The sequence below is a fragment of the Urtica dioica genome, chromosome 4, assembly GCF_054948205.1.
Source record: "Urtica dioica subsp. dioica isolate 48M chromosome 4, U.dioica_male_clone48M_v1_H2, whole genome shotgun sequence".
NCBI classification, from domain to species: Eukaryota; Viridiplantae; Streptophyta; class Magnoliopsida; order Rosales; family Urticaceae; genus Urtica; species Urtica dioica.
The window spans coordinates 48,730,548-48,753,780 of NC_142759.1; the positions used below are offsets into that span (position 1 = coordinate 48,730,548).

General features: G+C 40.1%; 3 protein-coding genes across 3 annotated transcripts; 2 read left to right on the forward strand and 1 right to left on the reverse strand.

Annotated features, from left to right (window-relative positions):
* Positions 1 to 4,190: 4,190 nt before the first annotated feature.
* LOC149401780 (uncharacterized) lies at positions 4,191 to 5,515 on the reverse strand. The gene is made up of 3 exons (XM_089612598.1): positions 5,311 to 5,515; positions 5,167 to 5,217; positions 4,191 to 4,776 (listed from the first exon to the last, which is right to left on the reverse strand). The coding sequence occupies exon 3, from the start codon at positions 4,766 to 4,768 to the stop codon at positions 4,304 to 4,306; it is 465 nt and encodes a 154-aa protein (XP_089468724.1). The 5' UTR covers positions 4,769 to 4,776; positions 5,167 to 5,217; positions 5,311 to 5,515; the 3' UTR covers positions 4,191 to 4,303.
* Positions 5,516 to 5,611: 96 nt separating this feature from the next.
* LOC149401781 (Protein kinase superfamily protein) lies at positions 5,612 to 7,807 on the forward strand. Its single transcript, XM_089612597.1, has 9 exons — positions 5,612 to 5,833; positions 6,247 to 6,403; positions 6,489 to 6,579; positions 6,644 to 6,718; positions 6,789 to 6,877; positions 6,954 to 7,072; positions 7,142 to 7,282; positions 7,395 to 7,471; positions 7,574 to 7,807. Exons 1-9 carry the CDS (start codon positions 5,728 to 5,730, stop codon positions 7,718 to 7,720), a joined length of 1,002 nt encoding a protein of 333 aa, XP_089468723.1. The 5' UTR covers positions 5,612 to 5,727; the 3' UTR covers positions 7,721 to 7,807.
* A 10,732-nt stretch (positions 7,808 to 18,539) lies between these two features.
* On the forward strand, positions 18,540 to 19,070 carry LOC149401782 (AP2-like ethylene-responsive transcription factor SNZ). Its single transcript, XM_089613615.1, has one exon. The coding sequence runs from the start codon at positions 18,550 to 18,552 to the stop codon at positions 18,958 to 18,960; it is 411 nt and encodes a 136-aa protein (XP_089469741.1). The 5' UTR covers positions 18,540 to 18,549; the 3' UTR covers positions 18,961 to 19,070.
* Positions 19,071 to 23,233: the final 4,163 nt, after the last annotated feature.

A 23,233-nucleotide genomic window follows, 5' to 3' on the forward strand; every position in this document is an offset into this window, starting at 1 on the left:
ATGATGGCTTTCTCAGAGACAATTTTCCGCATGCTTCTGAGATTTAGGTGACCAAGCTTTTGGTGCCACAGCTTGGTTTCGTCAACTTTGGTCAAGAGACAATTGCTGTTTGGTACGGGAGACCACAAATAGCAGTTGTCACGAGATCTGTTTCCTCGCATAAGTTCATCCTGTTCTTCATTAATCACTACACACTTATCACGAGTAAAGTTGACATGCAAATTCAGATCACAAAGCTGACTAATACTAATGAGATTAGCAGTAAGTCCTTCTACCAATAAAGCCTCAGTCAGACAAGACATACCAGGATAGTTTAATTTACCTTTACCCACAATTTTCGCTTTTACTCCATCTCCAAAGGTAACATGACAGTTGGAATAAGGTTTCACGTTGGTCAGGAAGGTGTGATCACCAGTCATGTGGCGAGAGCAACCACTATCGAAATACCAGTCATTCCCGGTGGATGCACTCAGAGATGTGTAGGCAATATTGGCACGATAGGAGGCATTTTTCACTCTTCATTCCAGCCGAGTAGCAGGTTGTTGATGAGATGGGACATTCCTGTGGATGGACCTTTGCTGACGGATATTCCTCCCATACAGCCGATAGCAAAAAGGGCGGATATGTCCCTTCCTACCACAATAATGGCATACCCAACGAGGTCTGTTGACAGGAGACCTGGTTGATCCAAAATGATGATGTCGAGAAAGGTCATGAGACTTGTTGTTACCAGATGGTTGAGGCATGTTTCGCGACATCTGGCTAATCTGCTTTTGAGGAACGAACGTAGTCTGGGAAGATGAAGCTCCATGGGTATATCCAAGCCCCTTCATGTTCTTCGTAGGCTTGCCGATGGTGAGGATTTTGTCAAGGCTGTCAGTCCCAGAGTTCAGCATCCTGACAGTTTTAGTCATGTGCTCGAGTTCGCCATTCAGCCTACTGACTTCCTTCTTCAGATCCACAATCGTCTCCAGGAGCCTTGCCTTATCTTCAGTCAGGGTAAGGATAAACGCACTCTGTTTGTCTAGAATCTGGGATTCCTCAACCCATTTGGTGTGCAAGGTATTGTATGCTTCATTCATAGCATCATCAGATAGTTCTTCATCTAGAACATATTTCTGAGAGCATTCACCAAATTCATTAGTAGACTCATGAGTATGGACAGAGGCAGTAAAGGCTACAAAGTTACTTATCTGATCTGAGTCGCTTTCTTCATCTTCTTCATCCGAAAGAGTAGCGTTGTATCCCTTTTTTTGTTTCTTGAGGAAGTTGGGACACTCCTTTTGAATATGACCAAAACCTTCACATTCGTGCACTGAATGCCTTTGCCTTTCCCAGATCGTTCACCACTTTTATTATTTCTGTGAGGATAAGTGTTCTTCTGGAATCGTTGTTGGAAATTGTCCTTGACATCTTGTGGGACATTTTTCCCATTCATCTGGTTGAGTCTTTTCATGACCCTGCCATAGTTTTTTGCAAGCATAGCTATAGTATCGTCAATATCATTGTCAGAGTCTGAGTATACCTGATCCCTTTGTTCATGAACAGAACTTTTGAGGGCCATTCCTCTTTGTTTCTTTTCCACCTTAGGAAGTGAGAGCTCAAACGTCATGAGAGATCCCATTAGTTCGTCGAACTTCAACGTCTTTAGGTCATGGACTTCCTCAATGGCCGTGATTTTCATTTTGAATCTAGAGCTCAAAGCTCTCAGGGTTTTTCGAACAAGATCTTCATCAGTCATTGGTTTCCCGAGAGAATATGATTCATTGGCGAGGTCACGAATGCGAACGTTGAACTCTGCGACTGTTTCATCCTCGAGCATCGTGAGGGCTTCAAAATTGGTTGTAAGATATTGAAGCTTTTGTTCACGGACCTTTGTAGTTCCCTCATAGGCAACGACGAGGATTTCCCAGGCCTCTTTGGCAGTAGTGCAAGTATTTATCAACCTGAAGACATCTTTATCAACACCGTTAAATATAGCATTTAGAGCACGGGAGTTACCAAGGGCCGCCTCATCTTCAGTGGGGGTCCAGTCCTTTTCGGGTTTTGTGCCAGTACGGGCTCCTTTGTCATCAGTCGTCATAGGAGCTTCCCACCCGTGTATCACAGCTTTCCATGTTCGGCTATCAAGGGACTTCAAGAAAGCGGTCATGCGTGCCTTCCAATATCCATAGTTGGTTCCGTCGAGTACTGGAGGGCGATTGACAGAACCTCATTCTCGGGAATTATCCATAATAGGCAATCAGAAAAAAAATACAGGAAACCACCTAAGAGATCAAGGTGCCTGCTCTGATACCAATTGAAATTCTGATTAGTTGCAAGGGCAAGATGTCGCACACAATGTGTTGACAATGTGTCCGACAACTTGCTTGAACACAGATATGGATAAACAACAAAACAGTGCAGAAAACAAAGTACACAAGATATGGTTACCCAGTTCGGTGAAACACACCTACATCTGGGGGCACGCTGCCAGTGGAAAGGATTTTCACTATCTTGTAGTCAATAGTACACACAAGGTTTATATCTGATTACAATCAACAAATCAATAAAACCTAGAGACTATTACTACCAGTGATCACCTAGACAGGGACTCCCCCTGAATTTGAGCTCCGTCTCAATTCCACTCTTCGAGCAACCTCCTGGCTCGGATGACCTTCAGTCTTCAGCAGTATGTGAACCTTCAATCACGAGAACACAAGAACCCAACTCTCACATACACTCAATCTGTGGAACAATGTTTGAGAGAATACACCACTTAAAACCAAAACACACAGCCTCCCAGTCCGCCGGTCTTGCACGTCTAAGAGATCTGAGTGTTTGATCAAAAAGTGTCAAGGCTACTAAGGGAGAGCGCATGGCTTTTATAGCAGCGGGACAATCCTGGAAGATATCTCGGGTTTCCTTACCCGGCCTCAAGCGAATATCACAAAATAAAAACTCCATCAAAGCGAATATCATGCAATGAAAACAACAGCGAAAGATATCTTGCAATGAAGGCTCCAGCGAGGCAGATATCTTGTAATGAAGACAGCAGCGAGGCAATAACACAACAATAAGTCACCAGCAAAGCAATCTGTCAAAACTGGAAACTTGCCGGAAATACTGTCTGCACACACGAGGAAAGATGTCAAACCAGAAGTGAAAACATAACACCCGACATCTTTCCATACCACTTGCACTAAAAAATAAAGCCAACAAAACAACGTATCAACAATGACAATCACTCAACCAATTACGACATCCACAAATCAAGAAAAGGAGACGAAAATACCAACGATCCACGAACACCGTGCTTGGTATATTAACTTTCTTCGATCAATTAACAAAAGCCATGAATGGAGAAGATGACTCTGATACCATGAAGATTTAGGGATTCAGAGAAAAATAGAAAGTCTGAATAATGAATTGCATTCTAAAAGAATAGAATCGTCTGAGTATATATAGCCCTAATACAATAAAAAGGTAAATAAAGAAAAAGAGAAATAATCCTAAATACAATAATAATAATAATAATGACTAATATATTATATATACGCTAATAAGAACTGCGTGCGTGAAGCAACTACATATCACGAACATATTTATAAGGTTTGGTTGGTGTACTTGAAGTAAGTTCGGCTTAAATCATAAACACGTAGGCTTTAATGTACATACAATCATACTATTGGGTCTTTAATTACGGGCATTTGGGCAAGGAAGGGCCCTAATAACATTTCTTAGTTGCAATTGATAACATTGTCCACTAAAAAAGAATTCACAGCAAACAACAACAGCAATCACAGCCACAACCACCAAAAAAGGACTAGTATAGAAGAAGAAGAAGAAGAAAAAGAATCTTTCCCTGGAATCCACTCCGAAGTACCAACTACGTCAAGAGAGCCAAAAACAACTCAAACTAGAGAACTATAGTACCATGGTTTTCTTAAAGGCGGGATTCGAGAGAGGACAGGGCTTTCGAGTCACAAGTATTTTAATATATTATTTTTATCTTTCTAGTTTTTGAATTTTGAGGTTATTGGAATCAATGGTTAGGCAGGGTATTTCATACTTTCTTGTACATATAGAATTTTATTGTTGTTTGTAGAGTGGCACAGACTCAAGTGCTGATTTACTTCAAAGTTCAAACCAAGTACAATCCATATCACCAATAAAACACAAAAAAAAAAAAAAAAAAAAGAATCAACAAGGAAAAAAAACAATTCAATCCAAATTCAAGTACTTTTTTTTTTACATAGTTTTTCTCTGTATCAAATGAAGCCTCTTGACCCAGAAAAACAATTTACTTATATGTACAATTAAACTATAGTTTGCCCTGGGAAAGGGAGTGCAAATTGGGCGGATCTATGAGACCTTCCAACACGACGAGCTTGTCCAAGAGAGCGATCTTCTCATCCTCGAGGGTCTTGACCTCGTCCTCGACTCCTTTCAAGTCGCTCCCGATCGAACAGCTCTCTTCCTCGAGAAGCAAATACTTACGCCTCAACACTCTGTACTCGTTCCCAGAGCCCGAACCAGATTCCGCAAGCGAGTCCGAGTTTGACCGCTCCGGTTGCTGGTGACCCATCGGAGAGACCTCGTTCGCCGCCGACCCTCTTTTCGAGGCTTTTTGGGCCGACTTTGGCGGGAAAGAAGAAGCTTGTGCTACGATATCGTTCTTTTTCGTCTTTGTTGAGATAGTCGTTTTCTGGGTCGACCCCTTCTTCTTCTTTTGAGGCTTCGTGAGATTCGGTATTTCTTCGGAGAATGGCATTCTCGGGTCTTGCATTTTTCACTCTTCAAAGGATAACAAAAACACAGAGTAAATTCTCAAATTGGTTACACCGTCTCTTAATCCTAAAGCAAGAAGTTTTGACGAGATTACAGTGCTTAAAAAAAATGGTTCAAGTTTGATATAATTAATCAACTTGCACAACAGATTTTTATTTACTCACAATATTCGAAGGGGGAAAAAAATCATAACACCAAAAATTATATTTAAGTCACAATTTTTTAAAATTGCTTCACTCATTCGAGCTTGTTCTCATCCGAGCACAAATTCTAGGTTTTCATTAGCTAAGCCAAACAAGTCGAATGTGCTAACGTCTAACGGATCATATTACTGTTCAAATTCAACCAAAAAATCAAAGACCTACACATATTCGCAAAAAAATCTATAGAACTGACCTTTCCCCGATGAAGAAGTAAATCGCCCCTTGTAGTACAAAACCACTATGCCTAAAAACAAAATTAGACATGAATCGTGAATGAGCCCAAAAAAATACTTGAAACGCAAAAAAGATTTCGAAGTCATTTCAGAAATTCCCTTACCGTAGAAATAATTAAGAGGAGATCGCCAAGTCCAACGATCGATTGAGTATCGCCCATATTACAAGGAAATAGAAAATCCAAGTATGAAATCTGGAATGATTTGCGATAAAGTCGCAAGTAAAGTTGATCTCTGAGAAGTTACAGAGACGAGAGAGAGAGCTCAACCGTCAACCGTTGATTAAGTCTAATCCAACGGCGGAATTGATTTCCCAGACAGAACAGAAAGACTCTTCTATCCAGATCAAAGGTGCTTTTAACGAAGGGTAAAACCGTAGTTCAGTGAACAAAATATCAACACGTGTCACATAGAGAGGACAGTTTTACAGGATTCCGCGAGACGAGAGGAGACTGAGAGTGTGTTCTCTTCTCTCTCTGTGGCCTGGCTCTGGTTGAGTTTGGGAAAAGCTCACACGTGTGATGATGGTGTCGCACGTGGGAGTCATTGCTCACGCCTCAGCTTCTCTTTGCTTCCCTTCTTCTCTGCCTCGGCTCTCCTCAACCAGACGCTACAGACCCTTCATCAGTGAGTCTGTAATATTTTTAGTCTCTTGTTTGCAATTTATAATTTCATCTTTAATGGTGTGAAGTGAACAACAACTAACTCTTTTGTTCTGTGTTAATTGTATTTGTATCCATGCTGACTTAACGTGGAAAATTCTTTTAAGACTACACTAGTAAGAAATGCTGGCCTGTATCTTTCAAAGTCCTATATGTGCTCATGATGAAGAAAAAAAAAATTGTTATGATTCTGGCTCTGCAATTATCTAATACTAGAAAAACTTACTATTAGATTTAGGGCTAGCTCTTAAAAACTAGGTTTCAATTGAGAGAATCTCACTTCTTTTAAGTATTGGGACATAGTGAATTGGTAAGATTAATTACCCTTGACTGTGATTATCCGACTTAACTCACCGGAATCGGAACCATTTTTGGCAGTGGCGGCGTCGATGAGCGACGACCCGGTCCGGGAATGGATTCTCTCGGAAGGAAATGCCACGGAAATCACGAGAATCAGTTCCGTGGGTGGCGGTTGCATCAACCAAGCCACTCGTTACGACACCGATTCCGCTTCGTTCTTCGTCAAAACCAACAGGCATTTTCTTCTTTTTATTTTTATTAATGTTTTTTTTTATATTATTTATTCATTCTCTATTTTCACAAACATGAAAGTGTTGTAGGGGTATCGGACCTTCGATGTTTGAAGGAGAAGCGTTGGGATTGAACGCCATGTATGAAACCAAATCCATTCGCGTCCCGAGACCATTCAAGGTACGAAGATAATCGATTTTTCGAGAACCTCAAACACTTGTGGTCTTAATCCTAAGCGTAACAGGTCGGATCTTTACCTACTGGCGGTTCTTTCATAATTATGGAGTTCATCGAATTTGGTGGGTCTAGAGGTGATCAGGTCAGAATTAACATTCGCAATTCATGTCTTGTATAGAAAAAATAAATTAAAACCGACCTCGTTGTGTTAGTCTGTACTTGGGAGGAGCCTAGCTGAAATGCATAGAGCTGGGAGAACCGAAAAAGGCTTTGGCTTTGACGTTGACAATACTATTGGCAGGTGAGAAGAAAAACCACGCATTGGTTTCCGATTTCGCAGTGATAAGGTTTGATTGGAGTTATTGTTTCCATTGCAGTACTCCTCAGATAAATACCTGGAGTTTGGACTGGCTTGAATTTTACGGAGAGCACAGATTGGGGTTTCAGCTGAAGCTAGCTCGGGACCAATACGGCGATAGCATTATTTACGACAAAGGTAATTTCCAGGACCGTTACGGTCGTGCCTGATGATTTGATATTGATAGTGGATCGTTCAATTCTTCAGGTCAAAGGTTGGTGAAGAGTATGGGAGCCCTTTTTGAAGATGCCGTGATAGAGCCGTGTTTATTGCACGGAGATCTATGGAGCGGAAATATCAGCTCGGATAGAAACGGCGACCCTGTTGTTCTCGACCCTGCGTGTTACTGTAAGCTATTTAAAATTGAATTTTCAAATTCAACTATTTATATTTGATCAGCGAGAATGATTGAGTTTAGTTGCGACTTAATTTAAGGATCTATATTTTTTTTTACCTATAGATGGACACAACGAAGCAGAATTCGGAATGTCATGGTGTGCCGGGTTTGGAGGTTCATTTTATAACGCCTATTTCGAGGTATAAAATCAAAATGTCTTGGACTGATTTAATCGAAACGTGGATTTGAAGTACATGTGGATTCAAGCTTCTGTAATTTATCTGGTATGTTTTCTTTTTCAGGTGATGCCGAAACAACCTGGGTTTGAGAAAAGGAGAGATCTTTACATACTATATCACTATTTAAATCATTACAATCTTTTTGGCTCTGGTTATCGTTCCTCGGCCATGTCCATTATCGATGATTATCTTCGAATTTTAAACGCTTAAGAGTCTCTTTTTTTGCTTGTATGTTTTGTATAATGTCGGGTTGTCTGGAATAATGATAGTTATATCAAGAGATGCAGTTTTTCCTTTTCCATGATTTCATTTTATCCCTAATGTCAACCTCTTGATTATGCTTCTGAAAAAAAAAAAAAAAAACCCTCTTGATTTTGCTTGAATTGTTAAAATACAACAGGAGCGAAATGAGTATCTAGTACATGTTCTGAGAGTGATGTTTGAACTTTGAAGTATGAAAGAAATTTGAGCGAATACATATAATAAAATTCAGATTTTATTTTATTTGAAAGTACGAAGTGAAAAACATTTTTTTTAAAATAAATTTACATGGGCAAGAGTAAAAGAGAAATGTATGTATATAAAAAGCAGGTTTTCTTTTCTTTTTATAGACCAAGGAATGAACTAGGGTTTGTACATAACCGTTTAGAAATTACTTGTATTGTAAATTAGTTGGCTTTTGTTCTCGAGGTGCTATAAAATGTCCTTGCTCTATTTGTAATGGTAAAATATCTTTGATGTTTATTTGGTCACGTCATCATTCCCGATACACAACATTGTGTCGTTTGTATCAGACGACAATCTTCTAATCACTACTGTCGTTTGTCTCAACACTCCCATTTTCTTCGAGCCTCCCACATGGCATGACTCCAAACTTGTTTCTCAGTGTGCTTCGTCCTCGCATTTTGAATTGGATTCGCTGAAAGAAAGACTATGTTGAAGTTATCGCACCATATGTGGTAGGGGTTTGATTTCCACCAAATCTGAGTTCCCCAAGCAGAGATCTGAGCCAAAGAATCTCTGCAGTTGTCGTTGACAGACTTCTATACTCCGCATCCGCCGATGACCTAGAGATTGTTGGTTGTTTCTTTGAAGACCAAGTTACCAGCTTCTTTCCAAGGTAAATACACATTCCACTCGTTGAGCGTTTATCGTCTGTGTCTATGGCCTAGTCTGAATCAGAGAATCCGGTGATGTTGAGCGTCAGCGACCGGTGAAGAGACAAGCCAAAATGTAGAGTTCCTCGAAGGTATCTTAGAAATCCGGTGACTTTATTAACGTTGAAACTGATTACAAGTCTTGTAATTGTGGCGTATTGAAGAGCTCCTACCAAGCTTCAATAGAGAGTGGCATCTTCAATCGGATCCCCAATGTACCGAGAGAGCCTATGATTACTAAGCATGGGAGTAGGAAAGGGATTCGCATCAAGCATCTTGGTTTCCTGGAGAAGTTTAGTGATATACTCTTGCAGAGTGGCCAAGTTTTTTTTGTTGACTAGACTCATTTAAACTACTGGACTCATACCCTGCTGAACTGTATTGACACATGGTTCAGTAAGCTTTAGGGAATTTAAAGACATGGAATTTAAAAACATTTTGTTGTTGTTGTTGCTGCTGACTATTTTGATGGGTTGGTTGAATCCAGAGGTTGAGCTGATACAGACCTTGTCTAAACCGCCCATGAAGTGATTGCCCTATTGCTCGATCCTTCACAATACAATGGTAAGGTGAAATTCAAAAAATACATTCCCAACTTGAACCTGACTATTGCCTCTGTATTCTGTGCCCACATTGAGGTTGTTGAGGTCGTTTGTGACATGATTTATTGCACCGGAATCTGGATACCAAGCTTCATCTCTTATCTGATCACTTGGTGAGAATAAGACAGCCATGGCGGAAGGGTTTTGAGCTTGAAAGCCTACATTATTATTGTTGTTGTTGTTGTTGTTGTTGTTGTTGTTGTTGTTGTTTTGAGAGTAGTTGTTGTTGCCTTCATTGTTGTAGAAGTAGCTGCTGTTAAACATGTTAAGCATTTCTGAGAAGAGTGCCCTTGTTTTTCGCAGTCTTGGCACTGAATGCTTCTGTTGGAGTTCAACATGCCGCTTCCTCGGCTACTTCCTCTACTACCACGTTGATTTGCAAAGAAGTTGTTGTTGCTTCTTTGGAAATTGTTGTTCTAGTTCGGCCTTCTATGAGTGGTGAGGTTGATACTGGGTAAGGTTGTGTCTTGAGCAGGTGTGGGATTTCTGTCAAGTCTGACCTCGAAGCTGAGAAGAAGTGCTCCTACATCGTTCGAAGTGAAGGGCTCAGATCTAGTGGTAATGAGAACGACCACCGAATCATCTACTTCCCAAGCCGGCCAAGATGTGCAAGATCTGGTCTTCTTCTTGAGCTTGTGACTTGTAGAAGCCAAAAAGTCCATGCATGACTTCATTTTGTGAGATATTCAGGTCTAAACTTGTAGCTTGTATTTTAGGATCTTTGCTCTAGATTCACCGATAAAGGCATGTGCTAAAGTTGTCCAGACCTCATAGGAAGTGTTAAGACCAATAGTGGTGGCCAAACCAGCTTCTCTAATAGAGGCAAGGAGTCAAGAAACTAGAAGCTGGTCTTGGTGCTCCCATAAGTCAAATGCTGGATTGGTTAGGTTGTTGATGGTTTGAGGTAATGGTTGGGTTGATCCAGTCAGGAAACCGGTGAGACCACGGCCTCTAACAGCAGCAATGACCAACTTGGCAATGACTTGTTGTTTCCAAAGAAGGTAATTTGTGTCTGAGAGTCTAATGGTTAGGACCTGATATCCATAAGAAATGTGTGTATATAAAAAAACAGCTTTATTATTAAATGTTCTTTTCTTTTTATAGAGTAAAGAATGAACCATTAGGTTTTGCACATAACCAATTAGAAAACTACAACAATTTATGTATAAAGAATGTATTGTAAATTAGCTGGCTTTTGTCCTTGAGGTGCTGTAGAATGTCCTTACTCTATTTGTAATGGTAAAGTATCTTTGATGTTTATCTGGCCACATCATATCATTTTTTATACACAACATTGTGTCGCTTATATCAGACGACAATCTTCTGATCACTATTGTCGTTTGTTTTAACAAAGAGTTAAGAATAAATATCACTTTTGCCCCCCTTTAGTTTGCCATATTTTTCATTTGAATATACGAACTCTCAAAACGATTATTTATATGTTTAAACCTTTTTTTAACAAGTTCAATGCTTCCGTCAATACTGCTGTTAACAAGTTTGTTATCTTGGCACATGGTCGACCACGTGCGTGTAAAAATAATGTGAAATTACGTAAATACCCTTATTTACGAGTAAACCCTTAATATTATATCTTTTTCTGTTTTTTATTTATGTATTTGTTACTGTTTGTATTTCAAATTGAGTTGAGCAAGATTCAATTTTGAATTTAAAGAAAATGGTTGGAATAAACATTTTAACGAACCATATGAAGGATGAAAGATTTCATTTTTATCCCAAAAATAGTCTAGACTAACAATTTTGTATTCCTGCAAAAACGAACTCTAGCATGCACAAATACTGTACCACACTGTCGACTTACATAGAAAAAAAAACTGAATTATTAACATTTATTCCCCGCAGAGCCATTACAAGACTCGTGTACTTGACATAGAGTAGAAACCTCGAAGAACAAACATGAACAGACAAAAAAAAAATGGAACTTTAATAGATACCTCGACCTTCCTGACTTTGCCGACCAAGCACACCGCCACCTTGGATTATTAGGGCTTCGATGGCGCTCTGTTCGATGCCACATATAGGGTTTCGTTTTGGCCACGATGCAGAGTTGTAAGGCTTATGGATTGGATTAGGGGAATCCTGGGAGACGTGGAAGGAAAATGAAGATTAGGAGATGCAAAAAGTTTCAGGAGATAATCGATTGGGTCATCTTTCTTCTTTGGATTCGACTCTTCTCAGCTGCGTTTGAGTCTCTTCGATCTCGGATGCGATTTTTGATCCCATAAAGGGATTTTCACACACATCTAACGAATGATGGAGAAGATGAAAATAACCCTAGAAACACTTTTTAAAAGATATTGAAAGGGGGAGAGGCCGATAGCTGGTCAAAACCAGCACCACCACCATTAGCGGCGAAGGACGACGAAGCGGCAGAGAGCGCGACAGCTACGAACATAGATCATACACTTTTGTTCATCTCTCTAGAATTGTTTTGAATTCTTTTCTACTTTTTTAAAAATTTATTTATGATGTTAATTAAATTGTGTTATCAATTGCAAAATTATTAAATTGCCCTTCATGATCTTTTCACGTGAGAAAATCATGTTTATTTAACGGGAAAATAACACATTTATACCCTATGTTTTAGTGAAATGTCGAGTTTAACCCTCGGTTTTCAAAAATATCGAGTTCATACCCTCTGTTTAACTAAAATGACAAAATTATACCATCTGTTTAACTAAAATGACGAAATTATACCCTGAAATGAATAACAGCGTCACAAATCTCTCTTTCATTGATATTAACTCTTATATAAGAAAAATCAAATCAAATCTAAATCAGTGCCTAACTTCCAAATTCTCAATTTTGAAATAAAAATAGCCTTAAATTGAAATTAAATAATAAAACTCATACCTCAAGAAATGACTTCATTCCGTATTCGAATTGTAACTCTAAATCCTGGATTCTCTGTTCGAATATGGGATTTTGATGACTATCAACTATCGATGTTTACCTCTTTGCCTCTTTCTGTGTTCTTCACGATTAAGAGACTGTTCTTTATTTTTTTAGTTTTTAAATAAATTACATATATGGCGCGAATGAATAAAGATAGTTTGTGTTTATATATAAATATTATAGTCAACGTCAATGAAAAGTCAATAAAAAGAATATTCGTGACACTGTTGTCTATTTCAGGGTATAATTTCGTCATTTTAGTTAAACAAATGGTATAATTTCGTCATTTTAGTTAAACAGAGGATATGAACTCGACATTTTTGAAAACCGAGGGTTAAACTCGACATTTCACTAAAACACAGGGTATAAATGTGGTATTTTCCCTTATTTAACTGGTATAATTTTGAAAACATTGACGGGAAACTGTTATAAAAGAAAGTACAAATATGAAAAAAAATTCGTTTTAGAGTTCGAGGACCAATTTGAAAAAGTGACAAAATACAAAATGCAGGAGCAAAATTGTCATTTATTTAAGAGTTAATTTATTAATATTAAACTCGAGTCCCTTTCCTCCTTTGATTTGAACTTTGAAGGTCGTAGTTTTTAATTGAATTAATGACATTTTTGGCCCTTCGTCTTTGACCTCTTTAACACCTTGGTCCCTGATGAAAAAAGTCTGCAGTCTTGGCCCATTATGACCAGACAATTTTCATATTTGGTACTTCTGTTAATTTTTCTGTCCAAATTGCCGGATAATGGTCACGTGCAAGTCACGCCTGCGATACAAGGAGGGTAATTATGTAATCCCGCTAAGAAAGGTAATTCTTTCGTGTAATATTGTGTTTTTGAAATTCAAAAAAATAAAATTAAATGTAAAAACTGATTCGATAATTACCCCCAAAAAATTCACAGTGCAGAAATAAAAAATCGCTCGAAACCCCCAAAAAAAATTCACAGTGCAAATCGCCGAAGACACGACGAACTATGGGGCAGAGGAAAGGTAAATCGCCGGCGAAGAAAGGAAGTACGACATCGCCGGTGAAGAAAGGACGTATGAAATCGCCGGCGAAGAAAGGAAGTATGACATCGCCGTCGAAGAAAGGACGTACGACACCGCCGGCGAAGCAAGCCACTTCGAGGGAGAAACGCGAGTGGGATAAATCTCGAACCCCGATTCAAGAAGCGGCTTATGGTAAGCTTATGGTTTTATTTGTTCTTTATTGTTTTGTTGTTATCGAAGGGGATAAATCGCAAGTGGGATATGTTTTTGCAGATGGGTAGTGAGGGTAATGGGACCACTAGTGTTGTGGCTTCATTTTTGTTTGATTTTTTTTTGTTTCCGGTCCTTTTGTGTTTGTTGTGGTCCCGGTTTTGTCGGTAGAGTTTGGTACAGGTAAGGGTGGGTGTGGGGTTTTGAGGGTATTTATGTAATGGGTGTCATGTTTTAAATGGGTATTTATTAGTTTACTTTGTACATGAAAGAAAGCTTTTGTTGCCATGTTTTTGTTTCAGAGGAACTTCTAAACAAGTTCTCTATCAATGTCTACCATGGAGGTGCGGTGAGGTTTGACTGTGGATATGGTTTGGACAAATACGAAGGCGGCACTGTCAGTCAGTTTATGTTTGTAGATATAGACAGAATTTCTATTCAAGTGTTGAATAATATGATGACAAAGGAACTTGGTTACTCAACTGGTTGTGATTACTACATGGACGCGCCTGAAGGTAAGGTGATTTGGATTGAGTTGGACGGTCAGTTGCTGGAACATGTAGCTGAAAATCTGAAGACAAGCTGGGAGGTCAATATTTATTGTAATCATCCAGTTGCATCACTACTTATACAAAACAGCGTTGGTGAGGACGACGAAGACCACCATGACGACGTTGTGGCTGAGCAAGAAGAGCAAGAAGAGCATGAGGACCCGGGTCCTGAACCAGTCATTACTGACCATTTATCTGATCTCGTGGCCAGTGATAGCGACGCACAGGGTGACTTTGAGGAGGAAGACCGTGAAGAAGTTGATGAGGAAGCACAAAATGAGTTTGGTTTCGAGTTGAGTGACGAAGAAATTGAAGTGGATGGGGGCAGCTGTTGACTTGGGCCTAGCAGGCGTAGTTAAGAAAGGGAAGGGCGTTCTAATTGATGATTCTGAAGATGATAGCGACTACAACATAGACGCTGACATTGGAGGCAATGGATCGGACTCAGAAGACAACCCGGCAGAAGAGGTTTGTGATAAAATATTAGAATTCAAAATATTATTGCAATTTTCTCATAGTTGGTATTCAAAATATTAACATTCTTTATTAACAACCAGGCAGAAGAGGTTCGTGATGGTGTGAAGGGCAAGCAGAAGGCACACATCAAGAAGAAGCTGCCACGATTTCAGGAGTTCAGAGAAGAAATTGATATGCGTCACGTGATACTAAAACTGGGAATGTCATTTCCTAGTTCTCATGTCTTCAAGCAGGCAATCAGGCAACAAGCTATCAAAGAGGGCAAAGACGTCTATTTCAAGAAAAACGAGGCCCAAAGGGTTAGGGCAGCGTGTAAGAACTCACATTGCAAATGGGTGTGTTATGCATCAAGTCTGGGAACAGGTGGTGCATTCCTTATCAAGACGTATGAACCAAAGCATACATGTCCTAGAGTGAACGTTAACAGATTTGCTACAGCTAGTTGGCTCGCGAAAGAGTATATGCAGAGCTTCAAAACTAACGACTCGTGGTCCGCACCAGAGTTCATGAACCGTGTCCAGAAGGACCATATCCTTAAGTGTAACGTGATGAAGGCATATAGGGCAAAAAGGCATGCAACGAAGGCTATTGAAGGGTCATATAATGAGCAGTACGCTGCATTATGGAGCTACGCCGCCGAAATCAAGCGGTCAAACCCAGGGTCAACTGTGAAGATTGAATCCGAAGTCGACAGTGAAGGACAGGCAGTGTTTCAAAGGATTTATATATGTTTTGAAGCATGTAAACTTGGATTTAAACAATGCCGCCCTTTGATTGGTGTTGACGGATGCCATATCAAAGGCCAACATACCGGTCAGTTACTTTCAGCGATAGGAATCGATGCCAACAACTCGATGTTTTCTATCGTGTATGCTGTTGTGGAAGCTGAATGCAAGTCCTCTTGGACTTGGTTTTTTGACCTACTCAGGGACGATTTGAGTCTCAACAACGGCCACCATTGGACGTTCATTTCTGATAAACAGAAAGGCCTTCAAGAGGCGTTGAATGATTTGTGGGGCGAGGGCTCAGTGCAAGGTGAACACAGGCACTGTGCACGTCATCTCCAAGGCAATTTTACGAAGGTCAAGTAAATGACATTTATTATTTGAATATTCTTATTATTTTCAATAAATTCTGTTCTCATGTACTTCATTTGGCACTTTACTGACTTGAATGATAATTGACCAGGTTCATAAGGGAGCATTTTTGAAAGCGAAAATGATGGCCGCGGCAATGGCTTATTCTCATGCTCGGTTTGAGGCAGAGATGGACCTAATCAAAGCTGAAGATCAAGACGCGTACGATTGGCTAATTGCAAAGGGTCCTCAATACTGGGCAAGATGCAATTTCAGGTCAGCTCCTAAGTGTGAAATAGTGTTAAATAACCTATGCGAAAGTTTCAACGGAACTAGGGCCATGCTTATGGCAAGGCAAAAACCAATATTGTCACTGTTGGAGTGCATTCGGATGTACCTACTGCAAAGGTTCTCCAAACAGAGAACAGCCGTTGAGAAGTGGCATGGTGAGCTTGGACCTAGAATTTTCAAGATCCTCGAAGCAAACAAAATTCTATCATCTGAGAATATTCCATACTGGGCTGTTGATTCTGATTACCAAGTCTCAAACATGTATGGAACCATGTACGCCGTGAATCTGTCTACACACTCGTGCTCATGCAATAGATGGAATTTGTCAGGTATTCCTCTGCTCTTTGCAATGTTCAGTGTAAACACTCTTACTCTTTGCAATGTTAATTAAGTTTGTCTCTAATTCTATGCAGGCATTCCTTGTTCGCATGCAATCAGTTGCATCTGGCACCGACAGGAAGATCCTTTGACATATGTCTCTCATTGGTACAAGAAACCTTGTTACGAGAGCACATATGTTCATCATATTAAGCCAATCAACCCTCTAGAGCAGTGGCCACGTACTGGACAACCACCACTGGCAATGCCTCCAAACAGAGTCAAACCAGGAAGGCCAAAGAAGCTTCGTCGACTTCAACATGACGAAGTAGTCCCTAGGCATGGAACAAAGATGACGAGGAAATATGTTCAGCCAAAGTGCACTGAATGTGGTCAACCGGGACACAATGTGAAAACCTGTTATAGAAGACAGAAAGAAAATGAGGTAACGTAATTGAAGGTTTCTTGTTATGTCTCTTGTTATAATCCGACATTTTTGGTTTTTTCAACGACATCGAAATGGACAGCGAGGACGCCCATCACGTCAAGGACGAAGGTCACAACCACCCAGTCAATCCAACCGGCCACCTATGGCTTCTCAACCATCCCAACCGCCCAGTCAATCAAACCAGCCACCTATGGCTTCTCAACCATCTCAACCATCCCAACCATCCAGTCAATCCAACCAGCCACCTATGGCTTCTCAACCATCCCAAGCAACTCGAGGATCACAACCAATCCAGCCAACAAGGGTATGTTTATAATTTGAAACGTAGTTGTGATATTTGAGATAAGGACTGACATGGCTCATTTTGAATGTAAACAGAGAAGTCCGCGGTTCAGGAGTCAGAACACAAAGACCAACGTCATGCAACCGCGGGGTTTATTCAGAGACGAGTAGATGCTGTTTTTAGGACTTAGATTAAGCCTGTCTGAAGTCCTTATTTTGAACAATTTTTTTGGTTTAATGCTTTGATTATAATCAAGCATGTATATGTTGTAAAAAAGGCTCTAAACTTGTGGCAACCTAGAAGTACATGACATAACTTATCTCATTTTGGAACTTTAAAACAGATGTATGACTATCATGATTTGTCTCATATTATATGACATAACTTACTATATATTGAATGTTACAATTTTGTCACACATAGTTGAATCAATACATTGGAAGAATTTACATTGTTCATCAACTGCTCAACGTACAAAATAAGACTTTCTCATAGATAAGTTACATAACCAAAATAAGTTACAACATAAGACCTGCTCAAAGATAAGTTACATAACCAAAGATTTACCATTGATAAGTTGCATAACCAAGCTAAGTTACCACAGTCACTTCATCAACAACACAAACACAATCAATAAAATCAACAGAATTATTCGCTTCAGGAGTTTCAGTTCATTCTTTTCTTCGATTGATAGTAAATGTTCTTGAATTGCTCCTAATTGTGCTTCTATTGCTCTTAATTGTTCTTCCACTGCTCCTACTTGATCTTCTTGTAGTACATCGGCAACCTCCGGGAAGCTATTTTCTTGCGAATTTATCCTCTTCAAAAGCCCGGGAATAATCATTTTTGATCTAGCACAAATAGGAGGGTCGACCCACTCAATAAATCCACATCCATTTTTCTCCTGGTATAAAGTTCACCAATTCAAACATTGAAAAATCTCAAACTCGAAACAAAATCCAGAATAAATCCATACCTTATAATAAGGACACCCATAAAACTTTTGCCCAGGATTTTCCGATGTCCATGAAGTATACTCGACTCCGATATGACCGCATTTACACGCCGGAACTCGTCCACGACGCTCACTTGTCACCTTGCCGGAGTTGTTGCCTTGCTTGCGCAAATTCCTCCGCGACGATGAACTTTGACTCGACTCCATCGATCTTCCACGCTTGCCAATTCCTCCGATCCGCTGAGTCACGAATCGCACTTCTCTCTCGAATGGTTTTCTAGGTCGGGACTTTCGATTTCGGGTTATTTGATTTGGGGTTATTTTCTTGTTCTATTAATTTAGAATTCATTAATTTATATATTCATTTAGTATACCATTTTACTCTATTCTTTTTCATATACAAACAAGGGCAAAACGATAATTACCCTCCTTGTATCGCAGACGTGACTTGCACGTGACCATTATCCGGCAATTTGGACAGAAAAATTAACAGAAGTACCAAATATGAAAATTGTCTGGTCATAATGGGCCAAGACTGCAGACTTTTTTCATCAGGGACCAAGGTGTTAAAGAGGTCAAAGACGAGGGACCAAAAATGTCATTAATTCTTTTTCATTTCTCCTTTTTTTTTTTTACCAAACGGATATCGCTCAAATTCATATTCAGTTTTCTTAAGTTTTTATTTTTTCAAATATTTAGACCATGATAATACCGGTCATCACAAATTATAAAACACATATACAAATTTAATAATTCAGATGACGTCATCATCTTCCACACCCTCGTCGCTGTCGGAGCTTATTGCGTCAATGGAGCAAGCAACCCTCGCAGCCAAACAGCTCTCCAGCGACCCGACCCGGATCCACCAAGCCCAGGCCTGCCTTCACCGAGCCCAGGCCCAACTCTCCGCCTTCCTCTCCTCCGAGCACGAGCCTATGCAGCTCGAAGATCCGCCAGCGACGGAGAATTCCGTTCAGATGGTTGACCGCGTGGAGGAGAAGATGCGGAGCTGCTTCATTCGCTGCAAGCGTCCCAAACGGAGACACTCTCCGGATTACGGCGGCGCCGAGGAGGAGGCGATCCCCGGCGGCGGAGAAGGGGAAGAGACTCTCGATCCCTACGCGACTAGATCGAGGTCTTTGGAGCTCGTTTATCAGTTTCACCTTTGATTACCATCGGATTTTTGTTGTTTGGATTGTGAATTTTCGGTATCGTGATATCATAGTTATCTATGCAATACAATTTCAATTCTTCTGAGTCTGGGAATGAAATGTGACGCACAATGTATCAGAGTTCACCAAAACAGCGAGTTCACCAAAACAGCTCGCTCCAGCTCAGCTCGCTCAACTCCTCAGCGAGCTTCGCTCCAACGAGCTCAACTCCTCAGCTCGCTCCACTCCTCAGCGAGCTTCGCTCCAGCGAGCTCAACTCCTCAGCTCGCTAGCTTGTACGGCTTTGTATGCTGAGGCTAGTCTTTAGGCTAATCTTCCTTTTTTGTTGTTTTACGCTTTTGTCCCTACTTAACAATATGTAAGTGAGGGCTTTTTAGTCTTTACGGATCCTTTGTTACCGTTAGGCTATATATGTTTGTTCTGAGTTGTTTTTTGAGTTAATGAGAAAATTATTTTTCTTTTCTTCTTCTTCATCGCATCTTTTCTCTCTGAGAAGTTTTTCCCCAAATTCCCAAATCTTCGATTCAGATCTTGAAATGGTATCAGAGCGACTTTCGCTTCTCTGAGATTGATCGGAAATCCAGTCCGTCCTCTTCCTATTACATTGCTTTCTTCCCTGGTGTTCGACAATGTCGACTGAAGAATCTTTGACCGGAGAACTATCGGCGATGGGAAACACTACAAGGAAACCTTCGAGCGATGAGGTTATTGATCCCTACTTTTTGCATCATTCTGATTCTTCGGGGATGATCTTGGTTACTCAACCAATGAATGGCGAGAATTACCATTCTTGGAGCCGATCGATGAGGATGGCGCTATCGATCAAGAACAAACTAGGTTTCATTGATGGATCGATTGAGAAGCCAGAAGGATCGAATCTCAATCTTCTCAATGCCTGGCAAAGGAACAACAACATTGTCTCATCACTTGGATCCTCAATTGCTGCACTAAAGAAATCGCTTCAAGCGTGGTCATCAGCGATTCAGCAACTGACATTTGGAAGGATCTCCAAGAGAGGTATGAGCAGAGCAATGGCCCTAGGATCTTTGAGCTCAGGCAGGAGATTATGAATCTCGTTCAAGATCAGAAATCTGTTGGCGTATACTATACGAAACTCAAGACTCTCTGGGAAGAACAGAGTGTCTACAGGCCTCCATGTGTTTGTTCCTGCGGAGGATCAAAAGAACTACTCAATTTCATGCAGAATGAGATGTTATGAAGTTTCTGATGGGATTGAACGATTCCTTAAACACGGTTCGTGGTCAGATCCTTCTTCTTGATCCTCTACCACCGATCAACAAGGTCTTCTCCATGATGTGCCAAGATGAGAAACAAAGATCAGTGAGCCTTAACAATCAGGCTCATCAAGATCAATCCAATTCAGTCGCCATGGCTCTCAACGACCAGAAGAAACCTAATAACAAGAAAGAGCGCCTCTACTGTACGCACTGCAAAATGACAAATCACACCGTCGACAAGTGTTACAAACTCCATGGCTATCCTCCAGGATACAAACCCAAGGGAAAGAACCAGTTGAATGTGGCTGAAAGCGTGACTGAAGGAAAGCAAGAATCAGGTGGAGGCACTATTGCAAATCTGACAAATGAGCAGATCCACCAGATCATCAACATGCTATCGCATCAAATTACCGCACCAACACCACAAGAAGGTCACATTGACATCAACATGACATCTTTCCATACAGGTTCTTGATGTTTAAACAAAGGTTCAGGTTGTATTACTCACTCTAATCTCAATTGGATTGTGGATTCTGGAGCTACACGTCATGTTTGTACAAATAGGGTTCTTTTCTCTAATATGAAATCTTTGAAGAATTCCACTGTGACTTTGCCTAATCACACTGTGATCCCTGTGAATTATTATGGTGATGTCATTATCAACATGAATCTGATGCTCAAAGATGTCCTGTTTATTCCTGACTTCAAATTTAATTTGATTTCAGTGCATGCTTTGACATTAGATTCTTCAATAATGGTGTCCTTTACACATAGTGTTTTCTCTATACATGATATGTTGAAGAGGAAGATGATTGGAAAGGGTGAGGAACATGAAGGACTCTATGTGCTAAGGAATGATCAAGCTACACATGTCAACAACATCACTGCTCAGACTTGGCACAAGAGACTCGGCCATCTCTCTTACAAGAGATTGGACTCTCTAAAAACTGTTCTCTCTTACTCTTCTTCAAATAAAAACCTTCCTTGTCACATTTTTCCTTTAGCTAAACAGCGTAGATTGCCCTTTATCTCTAACAATCACATGTCAAACAAGGCCTTTGATCTTATTCACTGCGATGTTTGGGGTCCCTATTCAGTGACCTCACACTCAGGATATAGATTCTTTCTTACTCTTGTGGATGATTGTAGTAGGTTTTGTTGGGTTTATCTCATGAGAAATAAAACTGATGTTCACTCTTTGATTCCAAAGTTTTGTGCTATGGTCAATAATCAGTTTGCTTGTACTATTAGACAGTTTAGATCTGATAATGCAAAGGAGTTAGTCTTTGCAGATTTTTTCTCAAAACAGGGCATCCTACATCAATACTCATGCGTTGAGACACCCCAGCAAAATTCAGTGGTGGAACGTAAACATCAACACATTCTCAACGTGTCTAGAGCTTTGTATTTCCAAGCACAAGTTCCCATTGAATACTGGTCAGAGTGTATTCTCACAGCTGTCTATCTCATTAACAGGACACCAACTCCCTTATTATCAAATAAATGTCCTTTTAACATTCTTTTTGGTAAAGAAGTTGATTATCGTTTCATGCGAGTTTTTGGCTGTCTAGTGTTTGCCTCTACTCTACAGGGACATAAGACCAAATTTATGCCAAGGGCAAGGGAATGTGTCTTCATGGGATATCCACCTGGGGTTAAGGGATATAGATTACTAGATATACAATCTAGAGAAGTGTTTATATCACGTGATGTTATTTTCCATGAACATGTCTTCCCTTTTCACAGCAAAAGAGTGAAAGACATGATCATTGACCCTTTCCCTAATACTGTTTTACCTATGCCTGCTATCGTTGAATACTCTAACAGTGATTATGAGACTGTTAGGCATTCTGAAGAACAGCTGCCTCAACCAGATCCAAAGAGTCCAGATGGTCCAGCTGACAGTCCTGAAAATGAACAAGTTGACATGGATCAAAGGACTCAAACTCATGAGCATCTAAGAAGATCAGACAGGCCTAGAATGCCTCCAACTAAACTGAGAGACTACCATTGTAGCGTTGTTGGAGCAAATCCAGGTGTTAAAGCTCCTTCTCCTCATCATATTTCTCATGTTTGTAGTTATGACTCACTATCACATAGTTTCCAGAATTATGTTCATTCTGTTTCAGATAACTATGAGCCCCAGTATTATCATCAAGCTTGCAAACACAAACACTGGCAACAAGCAATGGTAGAAGAACTTAAAGCTATGGAGGACAATCATACCTGGTCTATAGTAACCCTACCTCCATCAAATAAAAGCATTGGATGTCGATGGATTTATACAAATAAGTATAACTCAGATGGGACATTATCAAGGCATAAAGCCAGACTAGTAGCGAAGGGCTACAATCAAAGAGAGGGAGTAGATTATATTGACACTTTCTCACCTGTAGCTAAGCTTACTACAGTCAAAACCTTGCTAGCTCTTGCGGCTTCTCAACATTGGTTTTTGGCTCAGCTAGATATTAACAATGCTTTTCTAAACGGTGATTTGTTTGAGGAAGTCTATATGGACTTACCTATGGGGTATGAGAGACAGGGGGAGCAACAACATGGTGCAGGGAAGACTGTATGCAAGTTACACAAGTCGATATATGGCTTAAAACAAGCCTCTCGACAGTGGAACATCACTTTCACACATGCCATATGTGGTTCTGGTTTTATACAATCTAAATCTCATTATTCTTTATATACTCGTGGTTCTGGAAATGATTTTGTTCTGATTTTGCTCTATGTAGATGACATTATTGTTGCAGGACCAAATCAGAAAATCATTGACTCAGTGAAGGCCTATCTTCAGTCCAAGTTCAAACTGAAAGATTTAGGACCCTTAAAGTTCTTTCTTGGATTGGAGATAGCCAGGTCTTCTACTGGCATCATAGTGAACCAACGACAGTATGCCTTACAAATTCTGGAAGACTATGGTTTTCTAGACTCTAAACCAGTGTCTACACCCATGACACCTAACATGGTTTTGAATTCTGAAGATGGTGTTCCTCTTCAAGATATTACTCATTATAGGAGTTTGA